Consider the following 18,120-nt stretch of genomic DNA (forward strand, 5'->3'; position numbering starts at 1 on the left):
TATATGTATGCATATATACTCGTGCATAAATACATATGTATAATTGGATATAATTGGATGTATATAATTATCATGTGGTTACTTCAAGCTGATAATCTCATATCATATGTAAGGACTATACGAGTAGAACAAATGTGATCGCGATTCCCCATGATGGTACTAATAGATGCTGTACATGTTCGTGTTGAAGGATCCGAATGGACGTGCTCATGCCTTGGACTAGAAGTCGTTTATATACTCGCATGTCTATGTCTACTGTAGTTTAGAAGAACTTGTTTGATTTGTGCAGGTCAGTGATAGATTTCCGAACAGTTACTCGCAGAAAAAGTTTTCATAGTTAAATGAAACATATATGTATATGTACATATATATATTACATATGAATAACGAGTTTTGATTTACTAGGAATAGATGATCTTCAAGTTTCGCAGACCACTCATAAACGAGATAAGCTTTCTTTACATAATATATAGGGATATTTTTGTTTATTTAAGATTGGTTTGAGATCAATTTGAAAACGTGTTCTTGGGATAGCCTATTCCTACTGTTCGTGCTATATTATTTTTTAATTTAACTTAAAATATGCCATACGTTGGTTAGATATCATACATATAACATTCATGCAGTAGTCGGGTTGGGGGATTTGTGTTCGTTCCTGGAATCTGATCTCCAATCAAGCTGGCTGATACCATTAATTATCGCTGCGAAAAGAACAAGGGAGAAATTCATTAAATTATTAGCTTGGAATGGCACTTTGATCGATCATCGTTGGAGTAGTCTTGTGGCTTGTTAATTAGTTAGATTCAATATTGCACTGGCAATATGCTTAAGCGCAAATGCGGCATAAAACAATTTTTAATGGCACGATACCAGCGCGCCCATATGGGTGCAATGTCTCAGCCATAAAACCCATTAAAATCATTGTAATGTCTGTTAGTCAGTCAAAGACAACGGCGACGGTCGAATGGCGAATGGCGAAATCGACGTCAACATCAACCACCACGGTCTTGGGCCTGCTTACCTGCGGTCCAGAGGTAAGCGCATCCTCGGACGCAGAAGGATAAGCGCTGCTTCGGTGCTCGTAAAATTTTATAGCAGCAGTTGCCCACGAAGAGTTCGAGTGGCTGGTATGGCCAGTCAGTCCGCACAATATGGGGAGCAGCTGGGTCTCGACCCGAGAGTTTGGGATTTATAATGCGAAATGTGATTTTTACGACGCCTTTTAAGATAATGCAGCAGACCCTGATTCTGACTTTTCGATTCGTTTTGCCTGATTTCTAATTGTCGCAGACAAACTAATTTGCGCTCAAACGAACATTGAAAAGCACTCTGATCCTACCCTACAACTCTTGAGTACTTTCGAGCCCACGCACTTCAATTTTTAACGTATCATAAATTCCATGCCATGCTTCCCCTTGCTGAATTGGAAGTATACTTGCTTCTTATAGTGTAATCGTTTCACTATATGATTATATTCAATAAAAGAAGATACATACATACATACATGTATGTGCTAATGAATAGAATGTGAACAATGTTCTTCGCTTATCAGCATTAATGAAGCCAACGATCGAGTTCTTTTCGAAGAGTACCCACTATTCTCTATTTCCCTGCAGCTACCATTCTACTATATGCTTCTTTTGTTCGTGTCTGCGTTTCTGTTTTTTGCTCGCGTCAACTTTTTACGATGGCCACGAAAAAATTTCCACCGAAAAAGGAGTAGCTGAAAATGATGCGGCTCTGCGTTGAGTACGGCTCGGTTCGGTTAGTTTCGGTTTCGGTTTCGGATTCGTTTTTGTATACATCATACATTATTGTTTATTTTTTAATAATGCGTGTCCACTAAAAACCAAGAAGAAGAGGAAGCGTAGCAGGGCCCCATAAACAGCGAGGAGCGGAGCGCTAGCGGTCTGTGCACGCAAGGCACACGAAAGACGACGACGAACAATAAACACGAGCGAACACCAAAAAAGCCATGAATGCACTACTACGAACGGCTGGAATTGAACCGATTGTGCCGTGCAGGAGAGTGTCCAAGGAGCAGTGTAAATGGGGCAGAAGGGAAGCAAGAACCACATTCGGAGCCAAGAGAAGGGCGAAATCGAGCAGCGTAAGCTGAAACCGAAACCTCGAACTCAAACTCGAACTCGCTCCCAGAAAACTATAACATTTTTGTTCTTATTCCTTTATTTTGTTGTGTGTTTTTTTTATGGCAAGCATGGCATTTATTATGGCTGCCTTCGCCTTCGCCTCCACCTACACAGTACCAATGCCAGACCCACAATCGGCCGACGCCGGGGACGGGGATAGGCATGGGGACAATGGGGCATGTAGAGCATCAAAATGAAGGGGTTTGCTTTTTAATGACAAGTCAGCGGAAATTAGAAATCAGCGGAAATTGTATGGTAACAATCATATTCACAGTATATTGTCCATACATTCATATACATAATGTTCTTTAAATGCCGTGGTTTGCATAAACTTTGGAGAGCCGAGATCAGAGTGAAGACTACAAAGTTGCTGCTTATGGAAGTGAGCCGGAAGTCGGCCGTTTGAAGCATTTGATGATCTTGAGAGTTGCCAGAAACGATCACAATCTTTCTTAGGCCTTAAAATGTGCAAACGTATACATATCTGATAGATATATGATATGCGAGCTAGATACATACATATAAACGATAGCACTCGTACTCACGGGGATTCAATTTTTTTATTTGTATGGAAATGCAATATATGCAATATTTATTTACTACAATTTTTGTTAGTAGATATTTTTTCAGATTGCCGACACATTGAGTACTTTTTATTGTTTCTTGCATTTAGAAAGAAACAAATTCTAACATCACTAGGCTGCAAAAAGCATTTATATGGTAATCAAATCATTTGAACTAACATAATCTTAACATTATTGGAAGGTAGACATAGTAAGTCCAGATGCAGGATGTGTGCAGTTATGTATGCATACATATATGATATCTTTCCATAAAACTGTCCTTTAAAAATCCAGATCTGAATTTGAATTGATATTTTAGATAGTTTTTAGAGTTTTTTCTCTGATAACTAACTCTGAACTTATCTTTTTAACGGTTGTAAATATTATAAGTATTATAATTAAAAAAAACACACACACACACACACATTGGAATTTCTAATGTAAAGTTCTTAGCGCCGAACGGTGTGAAACAATTTGTTTTCTGGGACACTTTGATGTTGTCTTCCACATGAAATGCATACATTTCAATAGATGTATTTTCATGTCTGTCGGACACTTTTGATGTGCCAAAACATCAGTCATTTTATAGAATGCATACATGGAAAAATGATTTCAAAAGTAAAATTAAAGCAGGAACCAAGAGCCAACTTGGGTTGGAGTTTCCCTGACTTCGTTGCACATTTTCCTGTACTTACGCAGAACGGCAAAGGTGCGGAAAACTGTCTAAGGAAATACGTGGCAGAAAATGGAAACACAATATCGTAAAATGGAAACTTATGCATTTATTGCCATTTTGGCCATGGCAACAAAGGCAAGGCGAGTTAGCATGGAGTTGAAGTGCCATTTGAAAGGATATTTTCTCCTTCCAGGGTTCCCTTCTACGGGTATGGCACGGGTATTTGTCTCTCCGCGAATGATATGCTTTCAGGAAGTGCTTCTGGCAGGATCTCCCCAAGGCTCGTAAAAGTTTTCGGCATTATTTGCCCGCTTTTATGGGTTCGAGTTTTGCCACGAATAATTGTTTGTTGTTCTTGATGTTTGCTTTTTCCTTTTTCCTACTTCTTTTTAATAAGTTTGATTTGGCAGATCCCCGGCCATGTCTCTGCCCCATTCGTCACAGAGTTAAATGAACTTTGTGATAGTTTTACGAGATCTCACTCTTCGACTTTGTAGCCTCGCCCTCTCAAAAGGAAATTTAATTACAGCCCAAAGTGAGTTCTAGGCTTAGGAGAAGGCACAAATACTTGCCAACATACGACTGCGAGCATAGAGAAAAAATATTTCCACGCAGCTATCGTGCGATTCAGTTTCGGTTTTATGATCCAGACCCATAAAAACCGAACACAGCGTTGCGTCTCTTTGATGCGAGTGCAGTGCCACAGGAGTGCGGTGAGAGATGAGTCGACGCGAGTTGAGGTTTTTAATGTGCCGCAAGGGCGCGCGAAACAATCGAAGGGCCGAGAACGCAGGGCGACTTCTAGACAAGATTTAGATGCCAGTTCTCCCTCTTTCATATTTCTGCAATGCGAATGTTTTATTACCATTGACGAGACCAAAACATTGAAATATGCATTCTGAAGTGTCGTCTTCGCGGTCTGACGGGGAGCATCGTAAAATGTGTGAAGCGAAATTTTTGATGCCCATTCGCCTCGCCAGGGCATCGGCAGCATTATGATATCTGTGGCTGCCTCCGAACTTGAGACCCCTCCACTTCCATCTCCGACAGGGCAACCGGAGAAGACCTCTTCGCTTCTGGCGCCACTTGAGTTTTTAATTAAAGCAAATCGCTTAGCAAAACAAAAGGCAACAAACTGCTCAAATGCTGGGAACAAAACCCAACCTAGTCCCGCCCGTCTCCATGTTGCTAGGACCAACAAAAATGACAGCCAGCATGGAAATTTAACACTTGCTTCTGAATTAAGCAACTACAAGTGCAGCAGCCAGAGCGGCAAGAGCGGCAACAATGCCCTGGCAAGAAATGGCTTCAATTGTCAGCACCCGAACACTGCTAGGGGCTGGGCCAGGACCGGGCCATCCAAGAGGAATTGTTTTTCATCTGAAGCCCGAGACGAGGAAGCTTTTGTTGCCCACGTTGCACAGTCATCAGGACAAATGATGAAAAAGCCATTGCATACTTTCGTGCGCAGTCCGGAAATGCAACCAACAGCCACGCCAACGCCAACACACCAGCTCTAACAACAACAACAGCAGCAACAGCAACAGCAACAGCAAACAGCCAACGTGGCAGAAAGAAAACTTACACGCCGGAAAGCACCAGGAGCTAGGACATGGCCCGGAAAGGCAACCAACCTAAATTGTAAACATAAAACTATGCTGCGAAATTGATTTGATTAAACGAAACGCGCCTGGCCCAGCATGCGAAATGAGCTGGAAGTGAGAAAATGGAAGCATGGTCACTAAATCTATTCGAATTCAAGGTTCTCTTCGCTCTCAGGCTGAAGTTAAGGTCGCTCAGCGGGAAAGAGTCCTAGCTGCATAATAAATTGCATGATTGCATGATTGAAATTCATGACCAAAACACTTGACAAAATAGGAGGTCTACTTTAATAAGCATTGCCATTTGTATTGATTGATCTTAGTATAACAATCTCATATTAAGCAATTATTTAATTAATGTACATAAGTAATTGGTTAATGTCCCTCGAGGTTCTGGAGGAGTCATCAAACGAATTTTTCATTGAATTTGAAGACCTGTTTTTTGTTCCTTCTGAAATTTGTTTAAAACAGTACACCACTTTGTTTCCCATTCGTGCGTTGTGCGATTAGCGAAACTCTAAATAGGATATTTGTCGAGTTTTTACAGCAAAGTCACAAACTGGAATGCTATTCAAACCCTATAAAGTCCAATGTCCACCAATCTCTCAGTCCGTCTGTCCGAATATCTGTCGGTTTCTATGTCCTCTTTCATTTAACTGTCTGGCTGGAAGCTGAACACGTTGAAATTTAATATTTTGTCGATTTTTTCAGTTTTTATACCCGATGCTCAAAAAGAGAATAAGGGTTATTTTAGCTTTGTGGTGACAGTGGATGTGTAAAACACTTAGAAGAAAGCATTTCCGACCCCATAGTGTATATACATATATTCTTGATCAGCATCAATAGCCGACTCGATCTGGGAGACTGGATCTTAGAGTCTATGAGTGCTCGGGATATAAAGACTTCTGTGATATCACACTGTTACAAGCGTACTTCAATATTTCGCCACGTTCCCTTCCACCCCCACAAAGGACGAAAATCTGTGGCATCCACAATTTTGATGTTACGAGAAAACTCAAAACGCAGAATCTGGATCAGATCTGATTATTACAGCTAGAATGAACAAATCAATTTGCAGTGCTTACTCTTTCTCTCTCTCATAGTATTCTGACTGCAATCGAGTGTAGATGTTCGTTAAAATTTAAATATCGTGAAATCGAAATTCGAATTTTTCCAAATTATAATTAAATTTTTTCCAAAGTATGTATAAGTTAAGAAATTAGTACATTTTTGTGGATACTTACTCATTTTTGAGCTCACATCTGAGCTCTTTAGGAACCATGAATAAATTAGATTGGAATACATTTGCACCCCCAAATCTTTTAGAAAAATCGAATCTTGTTACTAGTGTAATCAACTAAACTCAACAAATTGTATATTTACGCATTGTGGAAAAAGTTAACAAAGTATAAAAGCTATATACCTACATACAGATGTATGTATGTACATACAGCGCCTGGCGGCACAAGCCCCTCAATTTCTGTAAATCAATCATTTAGATCTTGCAATCGCTTGAAAGCTTTCGGGCCGCGGGTAAACGAAAGAGTAAGCCATATCTAACAAGTACTTACACAAAGAGGACAGCTGCCGCTGCTGCTGCCGCCACAGCGGCGGCAACATTGCGATACTGCTACGTGGCAGCCGTGGAGCTGACCAGATGGTGGCCATGATGGTAGGCTCCGTTGCTGCTGCTGTGTGCTGGTGGCGGCGGAGGCGGCGTGGGGGGCGTGCCCGAGCGGGACCTTTGGCGGTGGGTGGGCGTAGAGGTGGTTGGCATCATGGTGACCATTGTTGGCGAGGCGGCCGAATGCACGGTGCCGTTGCTGCTCCCGGGCCGCGAGTGTTTCTGATGAGGATGGGCGGCTGCTCCGCTTGGGCTGGATGGAGACCGGCTCAGGGCCAGTGGCTCGGGCGTCGGCGGACGAATCTGGGTGAGGGGCAGGTGGGTGAAGTGCGCTCCATAGCGGCTCTGTTCGATGCTCGGATAGGTCAGGTACATCGGTGCTCCGTTCACCAAAGCCATCGGTGTGTAGTAGTTGTAATAGATTTGGGCTACAATACGATTTATTTCTACACGTGCTGTGGATTGGATCAACAGAGATGCGAGATTAAAAATTGATTTCACAGCGAAATACACCGTAAAACGGTCCAAATTACTTGACTCAGTACCCCGTAAAAGAGTGTACCCCCTCAAGCCACATATTGGTTTTATGGTGGTATGGTTTTATTGGTGATATTAGTCTATTCCTAACCATAGTAAATAATCTTTTGCCAAGCAGCTCCCGTTGACGGATTCCTACCTTAAAGCCTGATGGAACTTGCGTTTTGGTTTATTTTGAATTGTAAATAATACATTTTTAACATATTCTAACCGAGAGAAATATCCAATTAAAATTATATACCTACATATGTACTTATGTTTAAAAAATTGTATAAGTTTAATTTAAAAAATGTGCTGCGACACTTTATTATGCAATATGTTGGAAAACGTAGAGTGGATTTGCTTTAAAACTTGTTCTGTTGAAATTCGAACAATCTATCACAAAAACTAAAAACATGTACATTTGAAATGATTTAAAATTTACAAGAATTGTAAATGAAATGCATATAAACGTTCGAAATATCTTTAAAATCAAATTTTAAATTCATAAAACTAATAACGAAAACCCATACAAACATTCCGAATTGTACTTTTTCCATTCTGGATTGATCTTCCACTGTGTGTCAATACAAGAGACAGTAAGTCCATACATATGTATATGTACATATGTATGTATGTATACCCAATCTTAATCTATAAAGATCTGTAGCTCAGAAATATTTAGGCTGAAACCCCGATAAAGGTCCAGAAAAAATAAAGGATACACATAATTATTATTAATAAAATTACCTATCTTAGGCACTTTAGTCCCTGAACTATCGGTAACATCCTGCAAAGTGTATAATATACACCTTTTCTTTAATTTATAACATTAACTTATGCTTATATTTTATGCAGAATTTACATACGCATCGCGTCCTACATCGTTGGCCATAACGTCGGTTTTCACACTTTATAACAAAAATGTGCAAGAGGGTAGGGAAGTAATGGTATACTGTATGGGAAGGCACCCATAACATTAACTATGCCCGGCACTAAATGTCTATACCATCCGAAAAAGATTTGCGCCATTTTGGAATGCACCTGGGGACCCGGCCAGGGCCGGCCCACCTATGGCCTCGGCATGCACTTTATGCGCAACCTTCGCACGGTGCTCACACAATAAAACCTCCCCAGCACGGCGCCCCTTCGGCCAAGACCCCAGATCCCAGATCCCATCCACAGGCAGAGCCAGAGCCAGAGTCAGAGCCAGAGCCAACGCCAAAGCCAAAGCCACATCCCAGCTCCAGTTGGAGTTTCTGTTGCAAGAGCCTTTGTCTTCCGCTGACTCCCCTCCTTATCTGCGTGGCAAAAACTTTTCAAAATTTTACTGCTTGCTGCAACATCAAAATGCCAAGTTTTTACGATTACTCTGCTGCTGCTGCAATTTTACTTAATTTTAATGGGATTTTTTCTTCCGCCAACTGCAGAATGCATTAAACAGGGCCAGAGCATACGAGGCAGAATTACGCATGAGCGTGCTCCTGCTCTCGAGACTCAGAAATATTTGATAGGGAATACATAGGTACAGTCAATACCAGACCCAACCTAGTCGCAACTAATGCCGCCCGCCCATTGTGCAATTTGACGAAATAATAAAAAGTCGTAAAGAAGTTGTGACCTGACGTTGGGTGGATCGAGTCGGTGGGACAGAGGCCAGCAGTCCAATACAGCTGTGGTCTTACTCTAAAGTAGCTCTTAAAGAACTTGTTAATATATATAGCTATCTCGCTTGGGTCAGCCAATAAACTGAGACCTAGTGTCGGGTTAATTAGAAGGATGGATTTTCAAGTATTCTAAGCAGAGGAGAAATCCGCCTCCACTCTCAGAGGTTATTAAGCCAAGCGCTTCCAAGGCTATGCAATTTGAAAAATGTAGTATGTATAGGTATATATAATCCGTGCGTTGAAAAAATAAATTAAAGGAGATTTTATATTTCTTACAGGAGGACAGGAGGACGTACGTCTGTCTGTTCATCTGTCTGTTCACAGCTTTCATGTTATCCCGATGTTATTTGGTAATGATGACATTTTTCGTTGAGACACGTTGAAAACTAAGATCCCAGGAAATCGCTAGAACGACCCTATACATACGTTATGGGGTCAGAAGCTAACCTCCTCAATGGTATAAAAAAGAGAATATTAGCGAGAGTTCTGATAGTGAGACCTCCCATTATTTTCTCATCTTAAATTTGTTTTCAAATATGGATCAGGACAATGCATAAGGAAACCATTCCAGAATTCATTCGTTCTTTGTTCTCATACTGCTTAGATGAATGACCAACCATTATTCACGTGTATAAAGTTCCCCGCTATGAAATTAGCTCCCTGGACTGCTCTCCCTTCCCTAGAGTTTCATAATCTGAGCGCTTGCAGGCCACAAAACCTCCCCAATAGGTTTTCAGTTGACTTGGCCGAGGAGGCAACCATTACCATTTCCCGAGAGAGAAACAAGAATCAGGCCAACGTGATGGAAAACTAAACGTATGTCCAGGCTGGTTATGGTAGGTCCATTTATGATAAACTGGCTGGTTATTATTTTACAGGGATGGACCGGGATACATCCTGCTTGTCTATATATAGATTATACATATATCAGATGTCTGGCACAAGTGGCAGCTTGTGTCGGTATCGTATCCATGTAAGTTGTTGAGCAGTAAAAATAACAGTAGCCCTCCCAGGAAGGAGATGGAGATGGAGATGTGGAGTAGAAGTTGACGCTGCACAAATAATTTACGACCCGCCCACAATATGAAGTCGTAAAGTTGGAAATTTTTGCTTCCTGCTGCCGCTGGGTCTGAAATTCCCTATAGTTTTTAATAAGCAATGGTAAATGTTTGGGATGAAAGTGGAAAGAATTTGTTCGCTGAGCTGTGCTAAGCAAGACTGGACTGGGCTGTGGCTGAGGTATAAGGTGAGGTGGGCATCTCTTTCCCCATTTCCATTTCCATCCCCATCGACTCTCACATCCACAAGACGATGATGATGAGGCTCTCATCTCGTTATGGCGCCTCATACAAAATGGTATACTGCCGAGTCTATTTTTTTATGTGAATACAAAGAGAGGCGTCGCTCAAAATATGACAAAACGCGAGGATATGGAAAGGTCTCATAAAATAGTTATGAGGGGTTGGACTAGATACCTCTCGGGTGTATGCATTCAGTAATTTGCTTTGTGGGATATTAGAGGAAACGAATGCTAAACTAAAGAGCTTCGGGTACGACTTTGGTATTTTAAAAATACGTTCATTAATTAATGTTACAAATAGCAGATATACTAGCATGGTTTTTGTGCATTTTCGAATTTTAAATTGGATCGCACATTGGAAAAGTTTCAACAAAAATGAAAAGAAATTGAAGATTTGAAGCCCTATGAAAGCAAATCGCAGCCTGCAAATTTCAATAAAATTCGCGATTCTTTGCCACCAAATCAGCTCACATGTTGGATGATCCCCTCCCCTCCCCACCCACGCACCTTTCCCGCACAATTCAACCATAAACACTTTTAAGCTTTATGGTGGCCACATTTACACGTTGCCATTGCCTACCCATGGCAACCCAGAGAGCCCGTTCTTCATGTCCCAGTCTGTCTCAGCCCCGTCCTCCTGCAATTCCTAAAATACCATCGTGACGTGTTTAGTGCCGAGAAACGATGTTGAGCTGTTACGGCCGGAGTATTGCAGCTACCTGGCAGTAGAGTGGAGCGTAGTGAAGCAGCTTTCCCATGCCGGAAAGCAAGGAAGCAGGCAAAACTGAGAACTGAAACCGAAGCTGGGTATCCCAAGCCTCTGAGCGACGGTGTTGGCAATGTCGTAAATTTTTCGCATGCATTTTTCGGTTTAATGATGCATTTACGATCCGAGCAGCAGTGGCGACTCAGGCAACTCCCAGCTCCCGTACTGCTCCGATCCACCGACCCACCAATTCCGAACTGGAAACAGCAAACTTCGTCTACTTCTGGGACGTGCCATGGTAATGGTTTCAGTGAAATGGCAACAACTTGAAAAGCAATCGTTACAATTTTTAATGTCATCAACAAAACAAACAGCAGCTGATACTTCTGCCCTGAGGCAATTCCATTTTCTGGGGATTCGGGTTGCGTTTCCATTTGTTAATGGCTTCAAGGAGGGTGTAGGGTGTAGGGTGTAGGGTGTAGGGTGCAGGTGTAGGGCGGAAAATCGTATTCGCTATTGCTCTCGGCAAGTAAGGTTAGCCTAACTGATTCTCTGAGTAGGGAAAATAGTTTATTTTTGACATTTCAGGTTTATCCTTTTATAATATTTCGTCGTACTTAAGTCGATAACAATATTTATACAATGAGAATTATTATTATTAAATATTACAAGTAGAGTTTCGCAGTACGTCGAAAGAGTTAACCTATTAACTCGTATATATGTATATATATATTGTATTTTATTTGTGCACCATCTCACAACAATTTTTTGTAGCACATCCCAGCTGGAAATATGTGTTCGTTCTTCTTTGAACACAAAACTCATATATCGTACTTAGCAAACAGTTTTGAGATTAGCGGACAGGATTAGATATGGACGAGTATGGAATATAATTTCCTCCATGGCACCTATTGATATCCAATTTGAACTGTACTTAAGTATCTGATAACCTCTTCAATCATTCAATGATTCAATGATTCAATGCTTCAATTATGTATGTAAGTACTAAGGTAACAAAGGAATAACTCAAGTGACTCGTCAGAAGAGTTTTCTGGGTCTGTTCGGTGAAAATATATAAAGAAAGACTTAATCTAATTTTGAACTAAATTCATACACCCGATGTGCAGATTTGTGTTGAAAGCACTTTGTTGATTGTTGAAATGTAGAGGAGTGTTGATTTACGGTTTTTTTCGAAAATATTTAAAATTTATAGATGCAAAAAGTTGACTTCTTTTGTTGGCGGCATTGTGTTTCTTGAGTGTTGAATAGGATCCAATGGGGGAGTGTTGATTGAAGAGAAGAGAATGTTGATTGATGATTGATAGGCAGGCATCGTCCTTAGAGCGGCGGTTATTGGTTGATTGAAGAAGGAGGGTGTGGGGAGCAACGGTCACAGCTCACACATCGATATATTTGGTTTGTTGATTGAAGAAAATCCAGTGGCGCTTTAGCTTACCGATAAATTCGATATATTTACAAAGGTTTGGCTTCTTAGAACTTTAATTTACTTTACTTTGATTTACTCAAGTCGAACTCGCGCGCGCTTTTTCGCTTAAGCATTAAGCTAAGTTTGTGATGCTGAACAATAAATATCGGGGCAAAGATAAAATCGCAATATTCGTTACTTCAGTTAATGAAAAATTATCATCCACATTGCCGCGTTGTGTTGCGTAGCTCACCCCCGTCATAGATATTCAAATTATGCTGACGGGAGTACTCATTCACAACGTACTGGCCTGGTTTGGATCAGATCGGAAGATATTGGGAATTTATTATACGTTGCACATGGTGGGCGTGAGGGTAATGTGTACGGCTGGCGGCTTCTCGACGATCTCTTGACTTACCCTCTTCGATTCGACGCGAAGCCTCTTCGATATTTGCGTCAGCGTCCTTCAGTATCACATACATGAGCGGCATCAGCTCCCAGGGATATCGGAATTTCTCTAATAGCTTTTGGCAATAGTCTAGGAAAACGTCTTGGCCTGAAATGTATACAAAAAATATGAGACACATATTAGTTTTCTCATGGTTCTCATTGATCGGACATCGATCTGTTATCCAATTCAAAGTCAGCTTCATTCATTCATCAATCCACATAACATAAACATTGACATAAATAAAAATAATTCAAGTCCCGACTTATCTCCATACGGTTCTTCTTAAATTTCGCATGGCACACATTTTGTCAAGCAGCGACAGATCCGACTCCGCCTTTACCCCTTTTGCAATCCCTGCCAGACAAAGCAATGCGAGACGTAAACATGGCGGCTAATTGGCGGCGAAAATTGCAACCGTATACTGCAGGGAACGCAGAACGGAATCGAAACTCTAGAGACTAGAGTCAAAGAATGCTCAACCAGCATAAGAGGCGGCTGTTGTAATGCAAGATGTCAAGAATGGGCTCAATACAAAGGCTGAGGCTGAATCTAGGCTGAAAATTGATAATTTCTGCATAAGAATCATCAATAGCTCTGAAACTATTATTTTCAATAAAGAACCCCCACCTAATCGGATTAAGTCATATCTTAAATTAAGGTAAATTAAATGTAGTTTAACTTGTGAAACTGACAATGTCCTATTAAATCGTTCATGCTATCATCATCATGTTAAAATAAAATAATAAATAAAATATATGGAAATTTGCGTGTTTAACAATATCATTATGCCTGGTAACTTGATTTTTTTTGGGAAATACACGACACATATGTATGTTGTATTTACTGAGTATTTCGTATCTTTAGGGATATAAAAATATAAAGGGTATAAGAAAAAAGTCATAGAGAACGGATGATCTTATAACAAAAGCAACAAGCTCCCTGTGCGCCCTATTTCTATGGCCCCTGGTGACCTGTGAAAATTGCTACTAACATTCTGCAGTTCTTTCGTGGTAGGTGCTATAAGTATTGGCTGAGTTTTCCATTTTTTTCGATGTTTTTCAGCTAAAGGTTCTCTGTCACCTGTTATTAGTCTGTAAACAGTCTGGATCGCTGTGAAGCGTTTTAACCGAGACCGTACCTATCCTAGTGGGTAGTACCCATTAGAGTGCATTTATAGATTTACTTTAATGTTTACACATTCTACATGCAGAAAATTTTAACATAGATCTATTTTTGCGGCAGGCTGATAATATTACTAATTCTTATTTTACTAATATATGTACATAGGTAGATTTCATAAAAAGTAAAAAAAATAACTCTTTTTAGGGAAAGTTCTTTGCTGTTGAGTTATTCAAGCAAACTTTACAGATTGTCATAAAGTCTCGATCGATCTAGTTGGGGATTAAATGTATCTTAGTATAGTAGGAAGCTTTGAATGGTTTTATGAAAACAAAAACATTATTTGGAATGTGTGTATAAACATTGCACGTTTATTCCACTCGTTTCCCCAATGGCTACCTGTCCGACCATTCCTCATTTCGCTTTGGCACTATTCGTGTGGCCTCTGGTGCTGTCGTTTCATGTTTAAGTTCCTTGCCCTCCTCTCTCTCTCTCTCTCTCTCTCTGTTACACTCTCTCTCTCTCTCTCTGTCACTCTCTCTCTCCGAGCTTATGCCATTATGCTCTTCGTATCGCCTGCCATTTTTTTCTTTCTTCTTGTTTTTACCTACACAGCAACAACAACAAAAACAATAGCCTCGGCATCGTCATCGTTGTCGGTAGTTTCGTTGTAGGCGGAGCTTCATATCCATTGGCCCGTTTTATTATGCCTCTCGCTTCTTTCCTCCTCAGTGATGTTGTAGTTGCTGGCGCTGCTGCTGTTGCTGCTGTTGCTGTTGTTGCTGCTGTTGCTGTTGCCTGCAACTGTGCTGAGTAGTTGGCGCTTTGTTGCAGGGAGTTTGTGGCGCAAGATTTGCATTGGTGAACTCAGCCAGTGGCCAGTGTGTGTTCGTGAGCTGTGTTGAAGCATGTCTTGGAGCAGCTCTACTTCCTGTTGTTGCCCCTTGCTGCAGTTGCAGTGCCGTTTAGCTTACATGATTTCTGGTGTGGCACAGTGCACGGTGCACACATACATAGGAGAGGAGAGGCATGCAACGGATCGCACGGCACGCACATTTGTTGGGCTGTTTGCAGCACTTTAATTTAGTAATTAAGCCATTAGTGGCTACTAGCTGACCATTGTTTTTGGGGGAGCTGTGGTAGTATTTTATGCTTTCAAATTATTTTATTAGCCGCAAATAAATCTAATAAATTGATTTATTGCTCCCGCCAACCACAGCATGACCGTGGTCATAACAGCCAAACAATTTGATTAGCCCCAATTCGTTTTGTTTTTGCATGTTAACCACCAGGTCCCATTGGATTGGACACAACTCGGTCGGAGGGAATTACACGGCTGAACCCCCATAATCCCATTTTTGTACAAACATTTTCAGCATTCTGTATATAAATAGGGTCACCTAAAAGCATTTGCTGTTGGCCAGAAGCAGGGAGAACATTCAATACTCAGTTACATTCCTTCGAGTATAAATATCTGAATCCAGATTAAATCCCTGGTTGTACATACTAGCTGTGGTTTTGGAGACTTCTGAGTGTTGAGCTAACTAATAAACCCGAGCTGGGAATCCATCCGAATGTAGGATGGATACATAGATAAATCAGTCTCCCACTCGTACATAAGTTTGTTTTTGCATCTGTATCTGTCATACTATTCAGATGAAAGGGGAACTGTGAAAGGATCTTTTACGATACATACCTATCCCAACCTAACCTTATCCTACGGGATGTTCCTTTTCGTTCGCATCCCAGATGTGCAATAGTTTTAGTTTGATTGACGTGAAACAAATTCAATACTCATCCCGAGCCCAGGACATTTTAGTCACATTTCCCGAACTGAACGAGTATAGAGATTATGCAATTGTTATGTAAGCTACTCGGAAGATGTTGGTAACGCCCACTTTAAACGCACATTTTGTCTACTTCCACTCCCGACGAGCTGCAGCTGTCGTTGTTGCACCACCACACCCACACCCGTACAAAAACTCAGAGATACATATACATACATATATATACACATATATACCTATGTATTTTTGGATATAGAGGTATGTACTCAGATGCACATTATATGTATGTACAGTTAGCCAGTAAACGATGCCATTAACGCGCATAAACTGACTCTGCGCAGGGTCGAGAGGCAGGAGTGCATACGCATACCAACGCAGAGAAATATAAGTATATATGTACATACATATCCAAAGATACAGACATATACAGGGTATATGCAGGTTGCACTCGTGTTGGTGCTGTTATTACTTTTATTACTGTCCAAACTGCAGCTAACCTTCCACTCGGCTCTCTGCTCCTGCTCTCTCAAAACATCCGAATCCGACTCCGACTCCGGCTCCGGCTTCGAGTGCTTCCCCGAGTGTCCTCGTTCCGGGGACTCTTCGCTCGTCCCCATCCTGCTTCCCGCCGAGTCGTTTAAGTCGTTAGCCAAGTTTTCTTGCTCGTTTTTCTGCGCCTTTTTATGAGTTTGTTGCTGCAGCACGAAGTGGGTTCTGGCGCTGCTCCCTCTCCTTCTCCTTCTCCTTCTCCTTCTCCATCTCCAGCTCCTCCTCCGGCGTCTGCTGCAGCTGTTCTCGCTACGCTCCGCTAGGAGGAGGGGAGGGTTATATACAGCTTTTTTGTACCAATTGGCAGGCATTACATGGGTAAGGAATCCATTGCCAAACGACGACAGACGCCTCGGCACCGACTTCGTTTCGCTAGCTGCAACAACTCTGCGCCGTCTTCCATCGCTAACTGGATAGTTTCAGTTATGTATGACGAGTATACATACATATAATACACAAATATGTACATATAATAAAACGTAAATTTAAACCAATAATTAGTTTGGGGGCTACCTGGACAAGATTTGAATCTTACTTATATCATACTATATCTATATCATTTCCAAGTATAATACATACTTTTCTGTGACTCGTTATTGTTCGTCTTGATCCCGCAATTCAGATCTGATCTTGTAGACAAACGTCAACATATGCATACTCTGTGAACGAACGGTCTACTCTGCTCAATTCATCTATGTATTTTATCCGGGTACATTGTATTCTACTTGTTAGTCGCTTTGAGCAGCACGATCTTAATTGTACGCCCCATACTCGTAATACACATTTTTGATCAAATATAATAGCCTAATTAGCGAGCTTAACAGCTTTGGATGCTGTAAAGATGCTTATTTGGAGACTTATAAAACAATTAGAAAGGACTCGTCTATTTATCTTGAAGTCCAGACATGAGATTGTAGCTTTTTATAGTTTAAAATATCTGTTAAACTGGTGATTGCCATATAATTGAATCAGGACTACATCAGTACACACATTTGATGCAGATGTAAATGAAAATGTAAAGGTAAAGGTATTATGTGCTCGTTTTACACATAGTATTATACGTTAGTTAGCATGAGTCAACTGAGGGGAAAACCACATATTAAAGCAACTGTCGCTAAACTGAATTTCAACAAAAGCATAGCAAGTTACAATACATTACTCATAAGGTTGGCTTCTTTTTTTTTACGCAGTACTTAAGTATCGTTTTGGTCCTGAAACGGCTGTTCAGCTAATGATTAACTTTTATTTTGAAAAGTATTTTTTGAAGGCCTTTCATTTCGATATTTAACAAGAAAGGATATTTAGGCAAGTCTCGAAAGGTATGTATGTACATATATATGTTTCTTTATTACTCTATCTATAACCAGAGCACGGTGAAATATTTTCCAAATAATTCGTTTGCAGATGCATGCATTTCACAGCTGCTAATAAACCCAAAGAGTCTGTGTCTCTCCGAGCAGAACTCTTTGACATCGCGCTGTAAAATTAACTTGAGCAATAAAAAAGGATAGAGCCGGAGAGCGAGAGAGAGATGCTATCGAAATATTTTGATAAAATTTCGTTGCGTTCTGTAGTTGGATAAAGTCTTGCTACCGAAAAAGATGAGGAACAGAAAACTGAGGAACGACTGTGCTGTGCCGTAAATGCCTTGAAATTTATGCATCTCCAGATCGGCCCCTCCCGTCGGCAGCCCAGAGCACGGATAGAGCGGATAGTGGCCTGAGCAGTCGGAAAAGTCGTAAAACGTAACAACAATAAAAAATAATAAATCGACATATCCACAAAATGGCAACTCAAAACGTTCAGTATGCACAGAAAGGAGTAAGTAGCAGGCAAATGCCACGAAAAGGGAGACGAATTGATGAAATCCTCGCATCTCCCATCTCGCATCTCGCATGGGGCAATGTGGCAAATGAAGCAAGCACTGGAGTGCTGTGTGGACGGGCCAGGACCGGGCCGAGACGGATGTGTCGGGCAGGAGACGA

The 18,120-nt window shown here is 41.0% G+C and overlaps 1 protein-coding gene across 4 annotated transcripts in view; it reads right to left on the reverse strand.

The window, feature by feature from the left end:
* Positions 1–405: 405 nt before the first annotated feature.
* LOC6588536 (protein doublesex) overlaps positions 406–18,120 on the reverse strand; it is a 48,152-nt gene continuing 30,437 nt past the window's right edge. For 3 of the 4 annotated variants that reach the window (XM_026984142.1, XM_026984141.1, XM_026984143.1), the window contains 3 exons: positions 12,648–12,785; positions 6,562–7,069; positions 406–701 (listed from right to left, as the gene is read on the reverse strand). In XM_026984142.1, coding sequence (XP_026839943.1) covers positions 6,621–7,069; positions 12,648–12,785 — 587 coding nt within the window. In that variant the 3' untranslated portion in view covers positions 406–701; positions 6,562–6,620. Of the gene's footprint in view, positions 702–6,561; positions 7,070–11,437; positions 12,540–12,647; positions 12,786–18,120 lie in introns of those variants that run through there. The other variant, XM_002013110.2, reaches the window with a different exon arrangement.

The sequence above is a fragment of the Drosophila persimilis genome, unplaced genomic scaffold (assembly GCF_003286085.1).
Source record: "Drosophila persimilis strain 14011-0111.01,24,50 unplaced genomic scaffold, DperRS2 tig00000000-arrow-pilon, whole genome shotgun sequence".
Classification (NCBI taxonomy): Eukaryota; Metazoa; Arthropoda; class Insecta; order Diptera; family Drosophilidae; genus Drosophila; species Drosophila persimilis.